The sequence below is a fragment of the Falco biarmicus genome, chromosome 5, assembly GCF_023638135.1.
Source record: "Falco biarmicus isolate bFalBia1 chromosome 5, bFalBia1.pri, whole genome shotgun sequence".
Lineage (NCBI taxonomy): Eukaryota > Metazoa > Chordata > Aves > Falconiformes > Falconidae > Falco > Falco biarmicus.
The window spans coordinates 69,214,855-69,239,491 of NC_079292.1; the positions used below are offsets into that span (position 1 = coordinate 69,214,855).

General features: G+C 39.5%; 1 protein-coding gene across 1 annotated transcript in view; it reads left to right on the plus strand.

Annotated features, from left to right (window-relative positions):
- CACNA1C (calcium voltage-gated channel subunit alpha1 C) overlaps positions 1-24,637 on the plus strand; it is a 486,917-nt gene that overhangs the window by 312,210 nt on the left and 150,070 nt on the right. The window contains exons 6-7 of the mRNA XM_056339744.1: positions 5,799-5,960; positions 7,884-8,080. Of these exons, the coding sequence (XP_056195719.1) occupies positions 5,799-5,960; positions 7,884-8,080 (359 nt within the window). The remainder of the gene's footprint in view (positions 1-5,798; positions 5,961-7,883; positions 8,081-24,637) is intronic.

The following is a 24,637-nucleotide window of genomic DNA, read 5'->3' on the forward strand; positions in this document are numbered from 1 at the left end:
TTCCAGCACATGGTTTTGAATTGTATATTTGTATATGTTTAGATGGCATTACCTTCTCCAAAATAGTCACTGTTCAGCTTAAAAACTGTCTTCCCTGGTTTTTCTTTCTTTTCACTTCAGCTGGTTTTCTAGTCCTGCGTCATGTCTTTCCTTCCTATTCCAAGACCACCTTTATTATTCTTGAAATAGAAATGACATCTGCAGCCCCAAGAACGCTGCACTACACCCACAGAATTTGCTTTATCTAGCAATCTGCCACTAATATTTTAAGACTCCAGCAAGACAGTAAGGGGCTACCTCCCCAAATTGTTACTGTACAGCTGTCCTTATCTGAACTGTGCCATATGAGTTCCCTTTGCAACACTGCTGAAGAATGTCCTTGTTTTCCCTCACAAATCATTGCAGAATGTACTTATCCAAGATATCTTGCCATGACTGTGGACAGTTTTGTGATAAAAATGTCTGTCTTTTTCCAGGCTTCCTTTAAAATTGGTATAAAGCCTTTCATATTTATGAATATTTAATATTTTTCCATTTTCTTAGCCAATGCCTATTTTATTAAGCAATAAACATCCACTTTGGGGAATATTACTGGTTATATTGCTTGTGCTTTGGAAATAGAGATAACTGTAGTGGCAGTCTCTTAGTGTATCATCTGAAGTAACTGTGATTTGTGGGTAGGCCTAGCTTGTGGCTGGGGATGCTGCATAAACTCTACCACTTAAGAGTGGTTCCCAGAAGTGATCTGACTCAGGCGCTGTGCTGAGTCACAAATCCTCCCCTGCTTCCTCCTTGCTTGCAGAAAGTAGTATTTTTCTTCTGAACTATATTAGCAGAAAAATAATTACCTCCCACACCTTTGGCACTGGCTTAAGTATGAAAATCTGTGTGTTTGTGTGTGTGTATCAGGAGGTGGAGGAGGGATGGATGGAGTCGAAAGCCCTCTCCTTTCCCTTTTATTCCTACTCATTCCCAGAAGGTCATTTGTATGAGACTGTGCCTGCTCATACTCCTGATTCAGGCAACACCGTGATGTAAGCAGAACATAGCCCTGCAAAACTAATGAAGGGTTTTGACTTAGGATATGCTTTCTCTGAATATCTGTACTACTAATATGATGAGAACAGGAAACCACCCTGTCCCGCAAACCAAGTTTTATCCAAAATTGAAGACACTTGAAAATGTGAGATAGAGCTGTGCTTGCAAAGGCTGAAATGTTTTTTTCTGAGACCAACCTACCATTAGTTTCTTTGGATATGTTCCACAGCACAACAATGCCAAGTGCATTTTAGCAGCTGGGCCTGGTATACTTTTTTTTTTTGTTTGATTGTTTTGTTTTGGTGCCATCTTGCTGTGCATTGGTTGAAGTCCAAAAAAGCTTGTAAGTACACAATGGGGTGTGTAGGTAATCCCATTGCTTTAGGTGCAGACACTTACATGCCTAGAGATAAACACGTTCTTCAATAACTGCCTGAATTGATGATACAGCAACCAGCCTCTCTCATGATTGTCTTCCTGGAAGAAAATCAGCATCATATAATAGCTCTAAAATACCTGCAGCATTCCTAACAGCGTATTTCTCATAGCTTTGAGACCGATCAGTGTTGCTTCCTACAACCTCTTTTCCTTCTTTCTTCTGTATTCCTTGTAGTCCCCAGTTGTGCCCTAAACTTTTGGGTTGACGCAGTCCTCTAGAGGCTGAAAAGGGCTTGACCTGGTATAAAAAGCAATGTTGTTCCCATGTAATAAATATTTAAAATGTTTTATCAGTGTAAATAAACGCTAAATTCTGTAAGCCCAGGGAATGGCACTAACATGTTTTCCTTACTAAAACATTTATGGAGTCAGTGTCTGCCAGCAGAATGCAGCCAAGATGGTTTTTTTTAAAGGTAAACTGAAGTGCTTTTAAAATAAATACTAAGAGCTGTTTAAGATCTTCAATTATTAACAGAAGAAAAACGCGGGCTGAAAAACTGCAAACAGTCCCTTTTGTGGCACTTTCCCTAATCTCTCTGAAGTTTTCTCCTTGTCCAGCCTGGAGTGAGTTCCTTAAGGCAGATGGTGTGCCTTCACAGATGTCTGGAGAGGGTCTAGTACATGAAGAGAGCTTCCATGAATGCATAAGTACATTTAGAATACCAGATATTTGAAAACCATTTATTTTTATATTTTCTTGTCAGAACATAAGTTCAGGAGACTGAATTTATGTTGGTCAACGATGGCATTGCCAGCCTCTGTAGAGCAGTGGTAAAAAAACAGCTCTTCACTCTGCTGTGGGAAGGCAGTTTTGGCACCACCTACCTGAAAAACAGCTTTGCAGCCTGATCAGGTCACCAGGCATTCTGATTTAGTTATGATTATAAGCTGCACAGCCCATTGCTAGGAGCACAAGCCTTACCTCCACAAGGGAGAAAATGTCAAAGGTGTGCAATGGTGTATTACAGGAAGCGTCAGACAAGTGGAATTGTATTGCCCCCTGTATGTGAGCACCCATACTGGCTGATATCAGTGTGTCACAGATTAAGAGCATGCCTGAGACAGGACAGATAAGTCTTTTTCATATCAGTTTGACACTCTTTTCTGCCTCTGCTCAAGGAAAGAGCATGTACAAGTGTGCAGAATTTCTCACCATTGGTTAGAAAAAGCTTTGTGGCTGCATGTAAGGGCATAATTTGCCTTGATTTACCCTGATTAGAAATGCATCCGAACATCCACAGACACTGATCTGCACCTCTTAGATTTCAGAATACAGATTTGATGTGTTTTGAAGCGTGAGAGTTTTTTAATATAAAAGTATCTCTCTTTGTTCGACCTACCCATGGCTTTCCCCAGTTCCTTTAATCCTTCTTTATCTGCTCTCCCTGTTCTCCCTGCTTACTACCACACTGACTTTTCTGATTGTCCAGGCTTGGTTCTTCATGCCATTCCTTGCAACAGCTTTTCATGCTGCAAGTGGCTGCCTGAACTGAGAATAAAGTAATTTACTAGCAGCAGCTATATTGCAGCAATAACCTTGCTATAATAACAATGCGGGGAGCGTGGTGATGTGTATATACCCCTTGCCCTTCTACAAGTAGCATTCATTACGTCTTCTAAGAGGACATTTCTGAAGTGGTTGCATAGTTAGCAGTTTTAAACTTTTAGAAACTCTCTGAATACTTTAATGGTAATGTATTTAAGCTTGCTAATCAGTGGAGTCATGTGGATTTAAAAACGGACTGCCCTAACGGGGTACTGCACAGCACACATCGGTTCATGCTAACAGTATTCAATAGCTCTAAGTTGGTTTACTATCCTCAAGAAGCTTTTCTCTAATTAAGCTAGCTGAAGCTCCTGTAAATGTTCTGGTGGTACATGTTCCCCTAGACTGTCTAAAACTCTTGTCATCTCATGGTTAGGGTGCAAGCCTTTGATTTCACAAACACTGCTTTGTTAACACAAAGGGCATTGGTTTGTGCGGGTGTTATCTTCTCTGGACATCTGTAGTACACTGAAGCACTTCCATGGTGTGGGTGATAATGAAGCTGTATTCAAAATGAAAGAGCTTTTTGTTCAAAATTGTGTCTGTCCTCAGTACCCTCTCAAGAGCACTGGATATATCCTATGATGAATATTAAATCAATTAATAACAATAATTAAGGGTAAATTACATCAGACATTTTATTAGAACTCTTAACTTTGTAATCTTGGCTACATTTTGGATTAATAAGACTCCTAAAATCACTTAAATTAGAGGCCTTTCTTCACTTTTGTGTAGATTTATTTGAACTTACAAATATTTCAATCTGCAAAGTTTTTGGGTTTTTTCAGGTTCATAGCCATCTGTAGTCTTTTAACTTTCTTGTATTATACCTTGTTTGGGAGAAGGTGGGACATCGTTTTAATTTTCTGGTGAATGTAACATTCTCAACTGCTGTAAAGTATTGGAGTGATGTTGATGTGGACTGCAATCAATCTTCTGTATATATTTAGAATTAGTAGACTGAATGAGGTGACTATCTAGGGAGAAAGGCTGACTGCCTCACGTAATCACAGCAATATTATTTCCCCAGAGACATTGCTTATCCAGAATAAGTTACCTAGAGGTAACTTTGAGCAAGCAGAATGGCCCACTCTTGCACTGGATGAGTTTTAATCCTGGCAGTATTGTACTTCGTGCAAGGATCTCTTTATGAAAGCCAGAATGTTTCATACTGAATATCACTCCCTTTGGATAGTAGCATGAACCATTAACAGGTGACTGAACTGACTGCAGGCACCTAAAAAAATGTTCTGACTAGAGGGATGCTAGTAGCCACCTTTGGATTAATAGAAGTTAGTGAATGATCTTACTGGCCTGGCAGCTGATACCACCTTTTGGTTGCTTCTGCTGCGTTCCTACATGGCTGGGGAGAAAATGCAAAGGCACAGCCTTAGCTGTGAATTGACAAGTAGATTGTCTACAAGTGGAAGTGCTTGTCAAGACATGCGTCATCCCTTTTAGAAAGTATTTAAATTATTTTTTTTAAAAAAAAGCAATAAAAATGAAAATGTAAGATCTTAGATGATAGATTTTAAAAGTTAATAGTTATCGCAAACTCTCTTGGCAGATGTATAACAGACATTCACAACTCATGAATCACTTTTTTCAAAAATCACAGCTAATATCAACTTCCCTGAGGAGATGACAGCATTTGCAGGAGACATTAATGGCTTCTGGTGCTCAATCATTGCAAAATCATGAGCTCGTAATTGTTCTGATCTGGCTATTTGTAGAATATAGAGTTCTAGAGGTCTCTCAATACTTCCAACATTAATAACTTGCCAGTGACAGTTGTTGCCATCACTGCTACCAGTGATAACAAATTTAAGACATTTGTAAATGCAAATCCTTACTAAAGGTTTGTGATGCTGGCTTTGTTATTCTGGTTTTACAAATGAGGAGGAGACAGAGGCAGGCCCATGCATCTGCAGCTTGAGTCAACTGCATCTGAGGGTAGAGCTGCTTAGCACTTCAGCAAACTGGTACAAGTCACCTTCCCTATGCCATTCTGGTTGGCTCGCTCATGATTGTGTCTCATACCAGCCTCATGCCTTAACAGCCATGTAATAATATTTTGTTCATACCCCTTTCTAGGGACCTGGACAATCTCTGTTACAGAGTGATCCCTGAATCTTGGGGCAAAACCAGCACTGCTGGTTCTGACTTTCCCTCTGTTCAGACTGAAGTTGGACTGCAGGGAGATCCTAAGAGGGCTGGGAGCTCTCAGTCGGTATGGGTTTGATGCTCCTTCAGCATCTCAGGTGCTGCCTGACACTGGTTGGACCTCTGGACAGACCCAGAATCAGAGTAGGGACATGGTTTCAATTTGGCATCTTTCCCCATGCTCTGGAGTGCAGCTCTATGGTACCCCAGCACTTACCTACTTGCGTGTTCCCACTGTCCTTGTCCTGCTTCAGTTCTGGTTGTTCTTTGGTTTTCCCATGCTTTAACTCTCCTCAGTACCATCTGGGGAACACCTTAGGTCTGGTTTTCAAGAACAGGCAAAATAGCTAATGTGTTCCCTCCCCAGGGCAGTGGTATTTTGGTGACAGGTAAGGTAATAGCTGCTTTACTTTAGTCTGTGATCCAGGGTGCAATGGTAAATTTGTGAAATGTTGGAGATCTTCTGGAGAAACGTGATACGTAAATGTACATCTTATAATCATCAAGATAATGAGTTCAGTGAAGGGGAATGAGATAAAAAATGACATATTATTTATAAAGTCTCTAAATTCTGTTTCTTGCTGGTAAGTGCTTCCTTCTGTTCTCTCTGCAGGTCTCCAGGTGGTTTTAAATTCAATTATCAAGGCCATGGTCCCTTTGTTGCACATTGCCCTGCTGGTGCTGTTTGTCATTATTATCTATGCCATCATTGGACTGGAGTTATTCATGGGGAAGATGCATAAGACCTGCTACCATGTTCAAGGGGGACTGATAGGTAAGGGAAACACTGTCGTGCACACAAAGACTTTCTGAGGGAGGCTTTCCTCATACACAGTGGGGCATTTGTGCTGGCACAGGACACAGGCGGCTGTTGCTCTGTGCTGTGTACTTGTTTTGGGGTTTCACAGTGGTGGTTCCACTGTTCTGCTTCTTGGTTATGAATCACCTTTGATACAGAAAGACTGTCTCCAGCACTGAGTTTAGGTTGTTCATCTTGGGCGCTTAGTTGTTGGCCTGACTGTAAAGGCTGTATGTAAAACTGTCTGAATTCCTGCCAAACACAGCAGTGGACTTTTTAATGTGGGCCTTTGGTACTACAAGCCAGCCTAAGTTCTTTAACAAATCACCCAAAGGCTCAAGCAACACTAAAGTAGTGATGTTCACCACTAGCAGACTGAGCTACAAATGAGATGGCATCGGGAAAATGAACAACTCTTACATTTTATTATTAATCTTGTACACAAATACATAGTCATTGTAAACCAGTATCACTGTAAAGGAATATCTAATTGAGGCCCAGTAGTATCCTTTTTTTTAATCACAGACTGTGACTGTGGTTAGAAGTGCAGCTAGTAAAAAAGCAAAATTATATTAATCGGAAAAAACTTTTTGCATGAAGTCTAGCAAGAAATAACTTTCAAATTATTTACAGAAAGAAATATTCAAATTTCAAAATAATTCAATTGTATTGTCACTCACTTATCTAATCATCTGCTCTTTCTCCTTTGATTTACTGAACTTGAACAGCAGTGATTTCCCATGTGGTCGTGGGTGCTAATGTCTAGGATCCAGTTCAGCTCATAACCAAAAAAAATATTGTATCATAGGAAATTGTTTCAGAAGTTCTGTATTTTCTGGGTTTATAAAGTCAGCAGATGTCATTTTCTGGAAATGATGCTAGAACTATAATGAATTGTCAGTCTGGTTTATACCTTTGAAGTGTATCTTTCCCCTTACTGTCTGGAATTATTTACATTACAACCTCTAATTCTAATATTGCTGTTTCTGGCATGCTTTTTAATAACGAAAATGTGATCATAACTCTTGGAAAACTGCATTTTTTTGCCATGTAAGATGAGAAACAAACATAATTACCTGCTCCCACACACATACATACCTGTATCTGTTATAAATGTAGCACCAAGCTCTGAAATATGTGTATTTAAAAAAATCCTATTGCAAGAGGTTTTATGCATATAAAAATGTCTTTTATGGCATTTTTCATATATCAAAGCATTTAGGCAGGCTTGGTGTATGGGTTCTCAGACCTTTAGAAACACCTGTACAGAGTAAGGGGTGGATAATCGAGCAGTGGTCTTATAGAGCTTCTGAGTGCCGCTGTACTAATGATAAACTGCCACACAGCTTCTAGACTCTGAAAGAGCAGAGCCCCAGACACTCTCTGCTGTAATTTAGCAGTGGCTCACCACCATATCAACCTATCTCCAGAGCACTGAAGCCTGTCTGCCACAGGAGTTCAGCCTCCTTCAACGCAGCGCCAGTGCGTGCTGGAGTTCCCTTCCAAGACTAACCCAAATGCCAGTGACTGAAGTATGAAAACACTGGTCATAACATGCAGCCTAAAGAAATGTAACGCACTTGATTGAATATTCCCTCTCAAGTTGAAAGGCATGATTTCTTCCTTATATGAGGATATGCTTTAAAAAAAAGTCCATCTCAGTTTTGACTGTAAAATTTGACAGCTTGGCCATTAGTTTTACAAAAAGAAAGTGAAGCATAGCAAAACATCCCTCTGCCCATTAAAATGAATGTAGTTGCTTGTGTATTCCTAGAAAAATCTGTCAAATCAACTACAAAATGAATCTGTTAAAATCAGATATACTTCACTCACTTATCATAGTGTGTCAAACAGCAATTAGTTCTCTTCATCTCCTTTTTCTCCCTCCTCTCCTTTAAGATACACCTGCAGAAGATGATCCATCTCCCTGTGCCCCCCAGTCTGCGCATGGGCGGCAGTGTCAGAATGGCACAGAGTGCAAAGCAGGCTGGGAGGGACCTAAGCACGGCATTACGAACTTTGACAATTTTGCTTTTGCCATGCTGACGGTGTTTCAGTGCATCACAATGGAGGGCTGGACAGATGTACTGTACTGGGTACGTATCCGAAAATGATAACCTGAAAGGCCTGCTTATCTACTACAGCTATGTTGAAACTTCAGGGCTTTTGCTTTCTTTCTTGTTCTATATAGTGAAGGCATGGTTGCTAGCATGGAGATTTAGTTAATTAATAATATTAGTGGGGAAAATGGGAGGATTTATCTGGCAAAGTTAAATCAAATGTAAATTTTGACTTTCTGTTGATATTTTAATGTTGATAGATGGCACGTGGCTTATTGGTTTGAAGATTTGCAATGTACCTTTGTTGAGCAGAATGTCATGTAAAGACTCTCTCTGCAGGAGTGGAATATCTCGTACATCTCCAGATTACTGATGTAAAAGTATTTGTGACAGATAACTGCGTGCTCTACCCATGGCATTAGTGTTACAAAGGCACTGCGCTGATCAGCTCATAGGTTTTACAAGAAAGGCCTCACAAATCCCTTTTCATGATGGTACTGCCCCTGATTAGGACTTTTATCATAATAGTATTACAATAAAGTCTTCTAACTCTGGTATTGATACCGATCACGGTTACACATTTAGTCAAAACATTATATTATCTTTAATCTAAATACAGTCTCATCTTGTCCTTTGCCCTAATTCTGGAAGTTTCAGTAGCTTTAGTTGCTACTTTGTAATTCCTAATGTTGGGAAATTCAGCAGCAATACAATTATACTGTTGGAGTTAAAATCCTGCTTAGCCTTCACCTGTAAACCAGATATAAACGTCTTTCTGGATTCCGCTCTTGCCATCAACTTTTGCAGCAATACCTTATGGTTCAGGAATTTAATTCACACACCGATCAGTCTTGCCTGTGAAGGCTAACCTGGACTGTGACTAACTTTGAAGACTGGCATATTATGACACCTGGTTCTCCAAGGTGGTAAGATGTGCTACAATGCATGATGGAATTTAACTCAAGAGGACCTAAAGCACACAAAAGGATAATCTGGACTGAGGCAGCTTGCACTGTTAATCAACATCAGCTTCTCTCTTAAACATGAGCCAGAAGCTGCCTTCTACCCACCAGTGAGTTAGAGTTTACAAGATTTCCCTTTGAAGATTTAGCTTATCTGCAATAGATATTCTCTGTGTGGAACAGCAAGCAGTTGTCTCTTTATCCTTGTAAATTTAGATTAGAATTGTGACTCTAGCTTCCTTCTAATGCCTAAGATAAAGAGTAGAGATTAAGCCACAAGAAGAGTCTGGGTCTCAGAGCACAAAAATTGCCTTTATTTGAAAAGAGGGTATAGATTAAAAAAATAATGAGGAAGAACAGAAGCAGAGTCAGAAAAGGAACTGGGCAAAACCACGTCACAGCTCAGCTGTGACTATATATATCATACTTGTTTTTTATCACATTTAGCTCACATTCCTCCAGTCTTTTTGTGATTGAGAGGATTAATAGGTAGTTCAGGGGAAATAGGAGAGTGTAAAAGATATCAGAAATAAACACGAAAATATTGGCAGAGTATACCATTTAATATTGTGAAACCTGTCCACAAGTTACCATCATTTCCTCCAAAGGCACGTGTTATGAAAGACCGTGCCAATCCCCACCCTTTTGGGTCCATGCGTCATTTAAGTGACTGTATGTGAATCATGCAGAACTCAGCTATCAGTTACCTAATAACAGGAGCCAAAAGCATATACTCACTGCTAAATGATTTTCTATCATGACTGCTGCAGATGTTCTGATTATTTTATGGTGTTCCTGCAACAACCTGGATTTTAACTGTTGGTTTTTGTTTGGTATTGTCAGCTTTTTTCACCGATTTTCTGAGCTTTTTCTTTAGAGACAGTGTGATGAACTGAGACCTGCAATTAATATACATTTATGGTCATTATTGTTAGGGGCATCCATATATTTAGCCTTTTATAGTATGGCTTTGATAGAATGCTTGCTTTGGAAACAAAAGGCTTATTTGTTATCAGCAGTTCCCAGTTATTCCTAGACAAGACTATAAAAGTTAAGAGTTAGCACTGCAGATAAGATTTCAGTAATTAAGGAGGTGGAATTACAGTTTGTACAGAAAAAGATATATCACTTGCGTTTAAAGGCCATGAAATACAAAGTTTTAGTAAATACCTGAACACCTGAGCTGGCAGACATTGTTAAACTGCTGTAAACAATCCTAAGAGCACTATTGTCTCATGTCTTTTTGCCTCTTTGTGTTATATTGACAAAGTGGATAGAAGTCAGCTCTGATCAGTGTTTGCCATATGGCAAAGAAGGTATCTGAGATGCGATGCATATTTCCTTCTGCAGAGGGGTCTGTGCTACTCTGGGGGCAGATGTTGACTGGGCAATTACTACAGGGCACACCTATGAGAAGCATTGTGGCTTTAATACTTATATGTAGAAGCAGTCTGTAAACATTCCCACTGTAATTGTGGCTATTTCAAACCGTATCTATTCTGGTTTGTGCAGTAACCTTTCCAGTCCATGAAAAGAGCATTCTAGCTTAAGCTAGCCAGATCAAAAGGAAGAGTACTTCTGGATAGTAAAGAATAGAAAAGATGCAACATTTCAATTTCTGAGAGTGAAGGAAGAATTTAGTAAGTGGGGTAGGATATAAATATCTATTTTAAACTTAGTGTGAGCCCCTTCATTGTTTCTTTAGTGAAGTCTGATTCAGTTATAACTCTACTCCCTGGCCTTTGCCTTTTCAGCCAAGGAAGAGTGCTTGTAGACAACCCGTTGGGGGCTGCATCTCCACAGGAGTGCAGAAATAGGAGGCCATTTTCTTCTCAAGTAGACAACACTTTGAAAAATCTCCTAAATCCACAGTGAGGTCATGGAAATTAAAATTTACTTTATTAGGAAATAAATCTGCACAGCTTATTAATTTAGAAATCCAGACTTAAAGATCCCCTCTCTCCAACTACATCTTGAGATACTTAGTTGTCCATTTTACACTGAAAGCAAAGTACAGATTAAAGAACAGTGTAAGGAAATGTTGCCTGCAAATCAGTCAATTTTGTAGCTGAAAATTTTAGGTGATGATTTTCAGAGGTCATTCCTTAAACTTAATGATGTAAGCTACTGGGTTAATATTAAAAGTACTGGCCATTCAAATTTCAAGCGGACTGTTAGGTTCTTAGCCCCTCTACAACACAGGGTAAATACTAGCTTTGAGTCTGGGGTCCTGCTGGGGTCAATGGTAAAATTCCAGTTAATTTCAAAATGTCAAAATCTCACCTTCTATTTTGTTAAATCTTGATCATGCTGTTGAGATTTTCCACATGCATTCATGGGTACAACATGAGAGCTTACAGATGCCTAATCAGGGCCTTGGTGTCTGTTGTGATAGAGTCTTCCAAGGACATACATGTGGATGTAGGGAGTTTTGTTTGCTCCCTCCTTAAATGTGAAAACAGGAGCCTGACCTAAAACTCAGCAGAACAACAGATAAAGCTCTGGGCTGAATTACTTGGCTGGAAATGTATGGACAATGGAGCAATTCCCTTGGTTTGAACTTTTCTATAAGTGCTTTTCAATTATATCTTCCTATTTTCTGAAAAACAGCTTTTGAAAGGTACCTCAGTCTCTGCATTCCTCTCAGTGGGAATGGAGAGAGCTTAGCACATTTCAGCATGTTGCCCTGAAAAATATACTAGGAATTTCATGAAACCTATGTCTGTCTTGTGCCACACTTTGCAAGGTTAAACCTGCATGTTTAGAAGTTAGAAAGCTGTATGACCTTCCACAAACCCTGGACTCCTAACCCACTTAATAGCTCTTCCAATTTTACCTTCAGTTTCCTGTTTCCTTCTTTATGCTTCCCTTCGTGCCTTCTCCAGCTTCTTAACTCTGTAGTGAAGCCTGTCTTCTCTCTCATGGAGTACTATTTCCCAGCTTGTGATCCACATCCCCACAAAGAGATAATCAGAGACAGGAAAGCAGTAAACTTTTATTCCCTAGAAGGACTTGACATCAATAGGATCAATACACTTTTCAATCTCCTCTCTCACTCAGCTTATAAAACTTGTGAGTAGATTGGCTTCTTTTGAAATGTGAAAGAAAAATGTTAGGGAAAACAGTTTGACACTGCTACAATGGCAAGTAAGATAATTACTTATAAGGAGCCAAATTTTTAGTGTGAAATAACTATATTGGACAGGATGAAAATCTGTGCAAAACAGCCTTGCTGACTCTTCACTGAAGAATTGATCTTTGTGGAGGGAGCGTTAAGTGTTTACAGAAGCACGTCTCCTACACTGCCTCAGTCTTACGAGGTTTACTTCATCCCAGTGTAGCTGCCAGGTGGCTTTGTCTCATACACAGTCAGTTTATAGAATCATTTGAGTAGACAAGCACCTTTTATGATACGTCACATCATATTTTTTCCTATGCATTGTAGAAAGATCCAGCTTACTATTCTCAAAACTCTCTTTAATGTATGGTCAGCCAGCATTAGCAGCTTGCTCCATTGTGCAGGCACCAAGGCCCATTTCTGAAGACCCCTCAGTCTTGGAAACTTCCAGCAGCAGATGCAAATCCAAATGTTACAAATTGGGTCATTTGGTATTTTGTAATCTGTCTCTGCTGCAGTCCATTATTTCTTACTGTTTTGTTGACTTAGGAAGAAAATTAATCCCTATGCAGTTTGTAACATCCTGTTTAAGAAATTGTAGTATTCCCTTAATCTTTTTCTAATCTAAGCCAATTCAGTACTTTCAAACTTCCCTAATGGAGCTTCTCTTTGATTATCTTTAATCAGTTTGTTACTGTCCTTCAGGGGAAGCTTCGCTTCTGAGTTAAATGGAAGTCGGACAGAGCCCTGTCTCTAGAAAGGCTTTCATCTTTGTGTGGAATGTGCTTTCAGCAGCTGGAGCCCTGTGACACTGCATGCAAAACTGCCCACTGCAGCCTCAGTTTTATTTGCCTGGTCTCTCCACTCCCCTGCGTCTAAGAAATCATATATATAAATGAAAACAGAATGCAGAGCAAGTGCAAAATGCAACCATACGTTGTTGCATTGGGCTATTCATGCTGCTGGGCAGTGGAGAACCTGATCCTGAGATGTTCTGCATACAGCTTGCTCATTACAGCTTGAATTCTAGGATTAAGTAATTCTACTTGATCTGCTTGATGATTTTTAATAATGAGCAGCCTTGAGCCTGCCATTGTTTTTGAAGTATTGGCTTTGTCCCATGTCATTTGGACAACACGTCAGAATATTGGTTAAGTCTCTGAAAATAACATGCAGTACCTCCAGGGAGAGTTTACCTCAAGGTCCTAACTGTAAACTAAAGAGTGTGCTATTATTACAGATGGACAAAAGCCAGGTCTGGATGAGATCCAGGGCAGTAACCTGTCCCTGGAAGAGATGCCTAAACTGGCACAGAAGTTGACTCTCTCAAATTTAACTGAACGATCCTTGGTATTGCCCAATCCCTAGGCAAGAAAACATTTTAGTAGTCTAAAACAGTGCAGTAGAGCCACCACAATGTAGTGAGAGCCACAACGCAGTGAGATTGAATCAGTGAAAATATTCAGAAGCATCACATCCCCAAAGACAGAGTAGCATATGTAGATGTAGTGGCTTAAACAGGCTGTCCTAGAAGGTCCCTCCATCTCTGAATCTGTGAGATCATACTTCCAAGTCACTAAAAAACTTGAAAATTGAGCTTACAGTCACCTTTACAATTCCCATCATGAAATCAAAATGGAACAAACTGAACAACAGATATAATTTACTTTGTTGACAGCATTGACATATCTTGTAGCTTTTCTCATCCCCCTGCAGCCTGTGCAGCCAATGAGGAAGATGATGTGAGGAATACAGATATTGCCACAAAGTGGAAGACATTAAACGCAGAGCTGCAACCCCCAATTTTCACCAGCTGTGTTTTTCCTTCTAACCCTTTATTCTTGCAGCACTTAAGCTTGAATTAGTAAGGCTTTCCACACAAGAGAATGATCTGATTCTAAGAATATATCTGTCTACATGTTTCCATGGTATTTATTCTCCATCCACCCCCACCCCTCCAAGAAAATGCTGGGCTTTTATTGTTGTGGGGTTGAGGTTTTTTAATCATCTTTTTGGCAGGGTTTTGCATGGATGTGAAAAATTTACAAAGAATAAGCACGCAAGTATGAGCAAGCCATGTGTGTGATTGCAGAGGTTATTTCAACTCCATCTGCCGTAACAGTGTTGGCTAGGGGGAGAGGACCAATAGTTCAGAGCACTGAAGGGCCACAGCATTAATGCACTGAAAAAAGCAGTGACCACACTTAATTTGCATAAATGCTGACCTAAACCTGTTTTTCTCATGAACAACTGCATGTGTAACTGTCCTGGTTGCCTGTACTGCTGCCTTGAAAGTGACTGACAGCGGTGACTTGCTGGTTGCCACCTGCCATAAAAAACTGCTGCTGAACGTTTGTCCAATGCAAAACAGGCACTTGCTGCGTGGAATTAAGCTTTCATGAGCCCTTCAGACCTCAACTTTGGACCTCTCAGTCCTCCTCTTCTATATGGAAAGAGACTTTCCATTAAAAATAAGCTTCTTTGGGTTGGTTATGGGGAGATGTTAATGGAGACCCTCTGCCCAGTGCTCCTGCTTGGGAAGGACCTCTTTAATATCCCTGTCTTTCTGTTGCCCTTTCTCTGTTCTTTCTTCTTTTGTTCTTCCTTAGACTGTTTCCTAATTGCTGCTGTCTAATCACCACAGAGACCTTTCTTATCTTTAATCTTTTATCCCAAAGCTATAAAATTAAGAGCTAAAATACTGGGACACTTATATATGACTTAGGATTTTGAGTGCCTATGTTTGTGGGTGCACTGCTTGAGCCCTACTACTAGTTTTTCAAAAACTGATGAATATTGGCTTCTGAAACAATCATCTTCAGAGTTGTTAAGTTTGGACCCACATCCACTAGCAAGTTCACAAATAACAGACTTTGGTTCATTATCTAGACCCTGGGAAAGAAAAAGACAGGGAAATATGCCCAAGGTCAGAACACAAGTGATGGCTCTAGAACTGACTATAAAACTCCTGTTTATTTTGTTTCATCATCTTATTTTCAAGACAAAGGGCAATACAACTAAAACCTCGCCAATCTTCCTGTAAATAATAAGTTTTCCTGCCTGCAAACAGAATTGGTCTACTAATACTGGCTTTGTTCATTGATTTCAGTGGATTTTCTGCCTGAACAGGACTTGAGGGCTCAGTATGATGGGTGATCATACCATTATAAGTCTGGCAAGTTTAGCTATGCCCGTGGCCTCCTCTAGAACTGTCTCCTTCTAACTCCAGTCATCTGATCTGGACCCAAATTGGAGGCCTAAAACCAATATTGAGCACATGTCCCTAAAGATACAAAGTGACCAGAAGTAGAAAATGAAGGGTTTAGGACTCAGACAAGTATTTACCACAGAACATCCACATTGTGGAGTTTTAAAGAAAGCATATCTAGAAGAAATCAGTCCTGGACGTTGTGCTGATCTTGCCTACTTGGTGTTGCTGATAAAACTCACAAGAAAAAGAGAACTGTTGATAATGCAGTTGCATCGCATTCAAGCTCTTTGATAGTAGTCTCTCCAGTGAACATCTAGTGCTTATACATTATCTGCAAGTGGCTAGTGTGCCTATCAGATGAATGTTTATTAGCTGTTTGCCATGATTTCTAGATGTTGTACATTTTATTTTACAATTTCAGGGGTGATTTCACAACTGAAAGCTGGATTCATCATCTAAAATGTAGAATGGATTTCTAGGAATATTATAGATTAGGAGCTGGCTACAAAGGAAACTGGGATATACTGATCAAGTGCAAAAAAAGAATTGATAGTCAAGCCTTCAGTTATTAAAGAAGGTAGTGATTATCTACAGTTTACTGTACCGTTTTTCATTATCTTTATTTTTAAGGACTTAATTGACTATGTAAATCAATGAACAGTATGCACATGTGTATTTTTGTGCATGCAGTAATCAGTGCTGCTCTGAAATACTCATGGTAGAATTTGCTATCAGTCTGCACTGAGATAAATAGAAGCAGTTATAAAATAGCAATACAGTAAAATAGGCAGAAAATCCTTTCTGGATAATCAGCCATGCAAATATAAATACAAAGTAAACAGAGACAGGAAGGGATAGCCCAGAATTCTAAGATGAAATGAAATCTTTGGATTTGGAAACCTACCATCCTAGGGGATATTTTCTTGCTTGAAATCAGCACTTTATTCTTTTGGAGTGGATTTCCAAAGCTTTTAAAAGATGAAAAGGTTTTTAAAAAACTGAGCAGCAGTAAGAGATGGAACTGCTGCAGTAGCTATAATGAAAGAACTATCAGCCCTGTGGCTAAATAGCCTTTGGGCTTTTGGATGACTTTTTCAAAGATCAACCTTTTCCTTTTAAAGGGGAAAAAAGGCTATACACACTTACATGGGAACAAGGCAACTCACGTAAAGCTCTGTGACTTTTGCCTCTGGAGACCTGAATTCAAATCCTGATTAAGTTGCACAAATCCAAATAATTTTTGGAGGTCACTACATGGCATTTCTGCAAATTGCAAGTTCACCCAACAAGCTAACCCACTCATGTCATCAACCACATGAGGGAACGGAGACCTTAAATGGGTGCTGTTACCTGTATAGGGACCTGACTTTGGCAGAACACTGCAGATGGATCAATTACATGAATCCAAGTAGATCTACTGTTCAGGAACCAAGGAAAGCAGTGTAATAGGAAGGCAAAAGTAATGTCACTAGTGATGTTAGCTGTAGAGCAGGGAAGAGGTAGGGAAGGTGGTCTGTCAACCATCTGTATCAACAAGCAGAATGGATCAAGAGCAAGGGCTTAGCCTACTAGACTCCAGGCTGTGTTTGTGGAAAGTCCTGAAGACCTGCTCAGTCTGGGCCTAGTGCCTTTTCAGTCTGGGCCTAGTGCCTTTAAAAGCTCTGCCTGGGTCAGTGTATGGCCTGTTCTTTCACAGCTGGTCTGTATGATACAGTCAGCCTCAGTGCAGACAGACAGTGACCTGAAACACCACTGGGGGGGAAAAAAACAACAAACTTTTGAGGGAATAGTTTAGAGGGAATTATTTACATCCTCAAAGTGCAACAGTTCCAGCACACTCTAGAATGTGAGTTGCTTTATCGCTTGGCAATAGATGAATTTCAATATTTTACTCCTGGGTGACATGTTCTAAACTGAATTGAAATACATTTAATTATTGTTTTCTCTTTTACCTGTTAAACCTGGAGAAAGAGAGTGAGGTAGCAAAGCAGGAGGCTTATTGGAGCTCAGAATTTGTCTTTGATGTAAGGAATTCTCACTATGTAACTAATGTTTTCAGTGGGAGTTCATAATCCCTGTATTGCCAAACATGCTGCAGAGGTATGTAATCCTCTCCAGTTTTCACAGAAAAATAAAGAAGTCCCACAAGAAAGCACAAAGCATACAGGTGGGATGGGTGGAGGTGTAAATAGTAGCTTCCTGATTATTTGTTTTCCCTCCCCTAGCATAGTTAACTGTAGGAATTTCTCAGTGGTACTTGCACTAACAAAAATTTAATATGTTGAGATTTTGTCGGCAAAATCCACTTTTCAGATAGCTGATTTGCCATAGTCATCCATGTCCCTTTGGAACAGTACTAGTGCTAATAAATGTTGCAACTTTGTGAAAACAAAGCCCAGTTAATGCTGCTGTTTTCTTTAAGTCAAGGGAGAGCCTAACTTTTTTCCTTTGTTTTGAAATGAAAAGTGTGAAGTCAAATGCCAGTGGCCTTTGCCATCAGTTGCAGTTGTACAGTAAACTTGTGTGAAGGTCGTTTTAAATTGCAGATTTAATTAAGAGAGTGGGAAACACACCCAAGTCAATATTGCCCCCCTACCTGTCTAGCAAGCACAAACTACTGTGCTGTAGAAGTATGGGATCAGCAAGCATTTTCAACAGAAATAGCTTGCACTAGAAAAACAATTCAGCTCAATCGGTGTGTGCCACAGACATTTTGACCTGCTGGTATTTGAATGCAAGTTTTAATTCTCTTCCCACTCTCAGACAGGGACCTTACATTTCTTATAACAGCTCAGTCTGTTAAAGAACAGCTGACTGCAAAAGACAATGTGCATCCAAAACGAAACCAGCTAAAATATGAATATAGAACTTTACTAAAGAATGAAAATGTTGTGGAGTCCGTTGGTTATATCCTGGGGGCTAAAAAACACAGTGGAATGATTCAGTGTCAGCATATAGTACCGATATTCTGGGGCTAGGTGGTTGAAAGCTGGGGTTTTTTCTATGTGTCTCAGACTTTATACAGTCCTTCCCAGCTGCGAAAGTGTGTGTATACCTGAAAAGGTGGGGCCAGTATTTAATGAGCAATGAAAACATGACTTGGTGCTGTTATAAAGAAGTAAGCTTTGCAAATGCTACTGGTAGCAATGCACTTCCCTCATACTGTATGCAAAAAAAAAAAAAAAAAAAAAAGCAAACAGCTATTTCACAGGTTCTCACTTTGCCATCAAGCAGCAGATGTGGTTATAAGGCAGTTCTTCTACATCTCTGCTGTAGTCCTGTTCTTGCACAGGTTGCAGCAGTCTGTTAGGGCTCTTCTGCAGGACTCCTGCCTTTACACAGTCTCCCCAAGAAGTTCAAGTCAGTCAGGATGTATCTTTTGCAGGAGTGTGTGTTCCCATGACACCAAGGTTGAGCCCAGCACTACTTTCACTTATCTTCACTGTAGTGCTGTGTGGGAAGCTTGGTCCATTTTGAAAACTTCACCCCCTTGTCAGGGAGATCAGGCAGCATAACAATGAACTATAGCCATACCCACAGTTTTTCTAAAATAAATCAGGAATTACGGTTCACCTGGTTCAGTGCAGGTGTACTTGGGTGTGGACATCTACAGGAGATTCAACATAAGTCTTTGTTAACAGGAGTGAAGAAGCAATCTCTGCAGTCTTCATCTTCTCAGATCTGTCTGCCCCCTTCCCCTTCTCTCTTCTGGACACATCTTCCATTGCTGCAGTTTCTTGATTATTTCTCAAAGGTTCTCTGTTGCCAATTAATCTCTTCCCTTGATGTTTCTGTTGTCCTCATTGAGGCAGTCCTTTCTCAGTTAATGGCCCCATTTAGCTCCTGCAGAGAGTTCTGTACAAATTGCCAATATTTCTAGCTCAGAGTGGAATTTTAATTTGCTCTTTCCATCACTACAGAGCATACAGAATAATTGGGGAGCCAAGGTACACATAGGAATCTTATTATTCTTCCCACTGCCCACGTATGACAAATCTTGCCTACGTTATTTGCTTTTATCCTATAGTGACCATATAGCAGAATAACCTGCCTAGAGCATTCTCTGCCCTGTCTCATGAACCCTGTGTGCTTCTCTTCATCCAGATGTCTTGCCTTTCTCCTGAAGACACTCTTTAAAAAAAAGTTACAGATGTCTATATGTACATATAGAATGCACATATGGAATTTGTAAAACTCCATAATTGAGGCAATACAGTAAGAATAGCCTTAAAAATAAGTGCTTGGAGAGAACAACCAACTTTAACATTTGCCTTCTCCTTCAGTACTTCAAAATAAAAGAAATGTGATTATCAAACCATAATTTTTAACAGGAGCAACTGATCAAGTGCTACTCCTTCCCTTGAGTGTCATCAGTTCAGATTGAAGCTGGGTTGAACTCTCCAGTCTCTCCTTCGCATCCATCTGATAGATACAAAATGCAGAGTATTTCAGAACAGTTGTAAGGAACAGCTGTGGCTTGGAGTCCCTTTAAGACTATTAGGATGTTGATGTTTAGGAAAAAAAATCTACCCAGAATAAAAGAAAAGGCATCTGGAGTGCTTTGCTTATATTTTAAGCCATTCAGAAGCAATTGTATTACATCGTTCCTAAGTCCATAAAAGTAAGTAGTTTATTTTGGGGTTTATATTTTTGCTTATCACAAGGCTTGAACTTTTGTATTTTTTTACCCTCATCTCTGTCCTTTTGCCTTGAGTCAGCTTGCAGACCATAAATTCCCACTTCTCATCACCTGTCTTAAAGACTCTGGAAGGCTGAAAGAGTATTTCAGGTTGACAAGATAAATTATAATATCTCTCATGATACACTTGAATGTCTAGACTGAAATGCTTAAATCTTTTTGTCATTTTTTAGTGACTATGTACATTAAGCATCTGATTTTTCCCAAGAATTTCAGAAAATGAGTTCCTTATCATATATTTCTCCCAATCCTGTGCCCCATTGCATTCAGGCAAAGCACTTATGCATATCAGTTCATTTCTGCTGGTGACAACAATATTGACCGTTGACTTCAGTGGAATTATTCATATGCTTTAAATTATGCACATATATGAGTACTGGATTAATAACCAGCCAAGCAAAAACAACTAATTAGATTTTAGATTGAAGGATCTGCAAGGTGGAATCTTCATCCTTAGGATAGCAACGTACTAAGTCTAAATCCAGCTTTAAGGATCTATGATGGGTAATAGGAAACATGATCCTTTTCTTGCTCCTTCTGTGAATGGTGCAGTCAGATGGATGCATGCTGTGTATAGGCTTACTTGAGGTACATGTGAAGACCAGCCAGGAATTCCTCAAGTAAAAATGTGTGGGGTTTATGTCTTCATTGACATGATATGCAGCAGCCTCACACCATTCAGGCTCCAGACAAATCAGCAGATTCAGGATGTGTAGGATTTCAGTGCTAAAGAAGCAGTCCCATGATTTGTCCCACAAGTTGGAAGAAGTGTCTATGAAGCCTAACATACACAGAAAGTCAATTTCAGTACTATGTCCCTTTTTATTTTACCTTTGCTTCTTTGTCACCTCGTTGAAATCTTTCTGGGGCTTCTTTTAAGCATTTATAATTTTGTGAAAAAAATAGAAATTGTGAATAACAATGAACAGTTTCCTTGTTAAAAGCAATATTAAGAGCAGTAGGGCTTACGACAAGTCGCAAAATTAATATATTTATCAAAAGTATTACATGAAAAAAAACAGTATGCCATAAGCAGTGTACTGTTTAGAGATCAGAGAAGATACGATGTGCAGGATTTGTTACCAGAGCTAACCAACAGTATTAAATGTTTGCACGTTTAGAGGTTGGTTTGTTTGTGTCACAGTCTCAATAGTCCTGGTCCAGTTACCTAGCCCAAGTTATTTAAGAGCATGACAGCTAAAGAGACAGTTGTCAAGTGTCTTAGATCTGTAAGAAGAAGCTGAGAGAAAGGCGTCAGTCCTTCATATCACAAGGCCTCTGTCAGCTCTGTCTACTAGCAAGACCTTCCAAGGCAAAGCCTGCAAGTACTGCAGAGCCAAGGTGTTCTTAAGCCCAAATCAGCTCTGCAATTAAGCAGTTAACTAGAAGAGAATGTTTCATTGAACAAATAGTTTCTTTCTTGTTTGCTGAGCAGCCTCAGAAATCATGCTATCACCAGTTACAGTTGTTGGATGTTCTTAGGAACTGCCAACAATATCCCTTTTCTTATTTGGAATGTTTTGTTTCTTAGCTATTTCTGCTGATGTAATGTACCTGTACAAGGAAAGGTAGAAAAATGGATCTTTCAAATTAGTTTTACTTCTTCACTGGACAAATTTATCTGGACGCTTTCTGGGAAATTCACCCCATTAGTTACTTCTGAAGAGTTACATTGGTTTTATGAGACCTTTTTTGTTCCCTGAATGTATGAATGCAAAGTCTTTCAGTCAGTCTGTGAAGTTTCAGAAACAAAGCAAAGCTTTAACTATCATGAAAGCAGCTCAAAGATTTAAAGGAAGCCAAAGAAGTTAGAGTAGTACTTTTCTTTCTAGGCGACATAGCCCTTGCCTGAGATGTAGGACTTACTGACTGTCTATAATGTAGGTTTATTATTATTATTTTCTGTAATATTGTCAATGCAGCTGCAGCTGTGAAGGGTGAAGTTCTATCTTCTGTTTATTTCAATTGGTTTTGTACCTGAATTCTGATTAAAAAATTTGGTGGAGAACATTTTTCCCTCTCAGTGCAAAACAGTGCCTCATCCTATATAAAAAGTTTCTGGAGTTGTTTAATCAAAGTTTAAACTTGTAGTTCCATGAGAATATGTGTGAATGAAATGCGTTCACCCAAATATTCATAGGAAGAGAAGGAAAGAGAGAGTGGAAAAGAAAAATTTATGTTTCAATGCAAACCTCTTTACTTTGCAATAGATCAAGGGCAAATACCTAAATCTCACATTAGTGTATACGTGTATGTATCACGTGAGCCATGCCTGCTGGTAGGCTACTATTTGATCTTCAGTCTGAGCTGAGGAAATAACTTCTATGCATCCTTGAGATTAATAAGGCGCTTAAGTGCTTTGCCTGAAAAGGATGGTTTTTGAAATGAAATCTTCAAGCGGAAGATCTATCCAGCAGCAATGAAGTGTTACATCTTCTTTCTGCTGTCTCCTGCTCCCAACATTCTCAAATTTTATATTGCTACAAGAAAGACTTGGTTTCAACTAGAGATTTTGCTACTGGCCATAACCATTACATTCGGCTAGATCATTTCCTGAGGCAGTGAATTCCACAGATAGACTGCATAAAATAGCATTTCCACACAAAATTTCCAAATTTACTGCCCTTTAATTTTGTTGAGTACTCTGCTCCTCTTGATTAATGTTACTCTGTGAAAGGTTATACACTTCATTAAAGAATACTTGAACCACTTGACTTGTATTTAAAAAAGGCTATCATAACATGCTATAGTCATTAGGAATCAATTAGCAATTTACTCAAGAAATAGACAACTAGCTCTGGTGTCCTAGCTAACTTACTTTCCCTCAAGCTGCAGCTCTCCAGTATTGTGCACTGAACAAGACAGACATTTTTTTTTCTCTTCAGCTTGCTGCTTTGTAGTGGCAGCTGCCCTTCTGTGATGGATTAAACTTTTCCTGTAACTTTCGGTTATTTTTAAATGACATTTGGCATAAAGTGTCAGAGTGTGGCTGTGTGAATTGTAAAATCACCAGAATTTAGTGAATTGTGTCTACTCCTCTCATGAAATGACTAAAAGACCTCCACTATGCGCTTGGTGATGTTCAACCATTATGCTAATAGATAATATGCCTTGAACATTACCTTTGAACTATGATGCCTGTGCAGTGAATGAGATAATTGCAAAATCTGCAAGACTATTACCCCGGGGGGGGGGGGGGGGGGGGGGAAATCTCTAAACAATTATAGCATGCATATCTTCTGTGGCTTTACCAATAAGACTTCATCTATGTCTTCTGAAGAACCAAAGGTCTGTTTACAGAGATAAATAGACTTTTATTCCTTGGCCCCTACTGAAACTGATGGTTGTAATTGTGATCAGCAAATAACAGCATTAAAAATCCTGGTGTTATTTCTAGGAGATTATCTGTACCATTGAGAGAAAAGCCTTCAACTGGACATTGAAATCCTATAGTCAAGGTAGCAATTAAGGATGCTTGGCAAAGGAAAAGCTTTTCCCCAGTACACAAGGTCCATCAGACCTCAAATATGCTAAAATACCCTCTTTTCATCATGACACCGAGTGGTTTATTTGACAATAGCCAGTGAGACAAGGTAGTATCCCACTTTGCAGATTGGAAAGCTGAAGCATAATGAGCCAAAATTATGTCCACACAGTGCCAGATAGGGTAGCAAATCATCAGGAGTCTAACTAAGATCCTTATCTCTCAGGTCTCTGAGAGATGATGTGTTAATCTTAGCAATGTACCAACTTTCTCACTGTTGACAGTAGTGAGATGTGAGTGTTGAGATGTGAGCTGTGAAAGGTCAGGCAGTTTGACTCAGAAAGCAGAATTATTTCTATAAATGACAATCTGCAGATTCCCATCAATGCTGTGCTTCCAACTGACCTAACAATTGCTCCATACATGCTTATATTGACATCAGGTTGCAATCACCTTGGCTACTGTAGCTGGAATATTGTAATTCAGACCTACACTGGCTGATAGTCCTTGTTCAGAACTGTAAGTTTAGATGATCCACCTTTTCTGCTGAGATTCATATGGTTAATTCACACTCAGGGAGAAGCAGTGCACTCAGTGACCAGGGAGCTGAACTCTGTGTTAAGGGATGTACTGTTGTCCTAGAGAGGTAACCTACAACTGAACTGGTTTCTGTTCACTGCAGGCAACCATACAAAACGTATTTTGCAGACCTTGTTTTCTGCACTCAATAGTGTTCAAATGGTAACACTCCTGATCTTGTCATGACCCTCTGCAGCTTCTCCACTTCAATAGCATAATTAGGAAAAATCAGCTCTACCACCTAAGTTACACTTGCAGTGAAAGTCTTCAGCTGCAATTAACAGGACACGTGCATGCATACACACATGATTAATAGCTACATATTCCCAGAATGTTGATAATGATAAGTTTCCAGGAAGTAGTTTCACTCAAACACAGGTACAAGGTTTTTAATGATATCATATGGGAGCATTCGTCTGTTGAGGACAGTCCTGGATTTTAGCATACTTCCATTTTGGAGGAAGTATTTCCAGATATTTGGAAGGATACAATCTTAGCCAAGAATTTAATGGTTTTTAAATGTTGATATGTTGCTGTTAC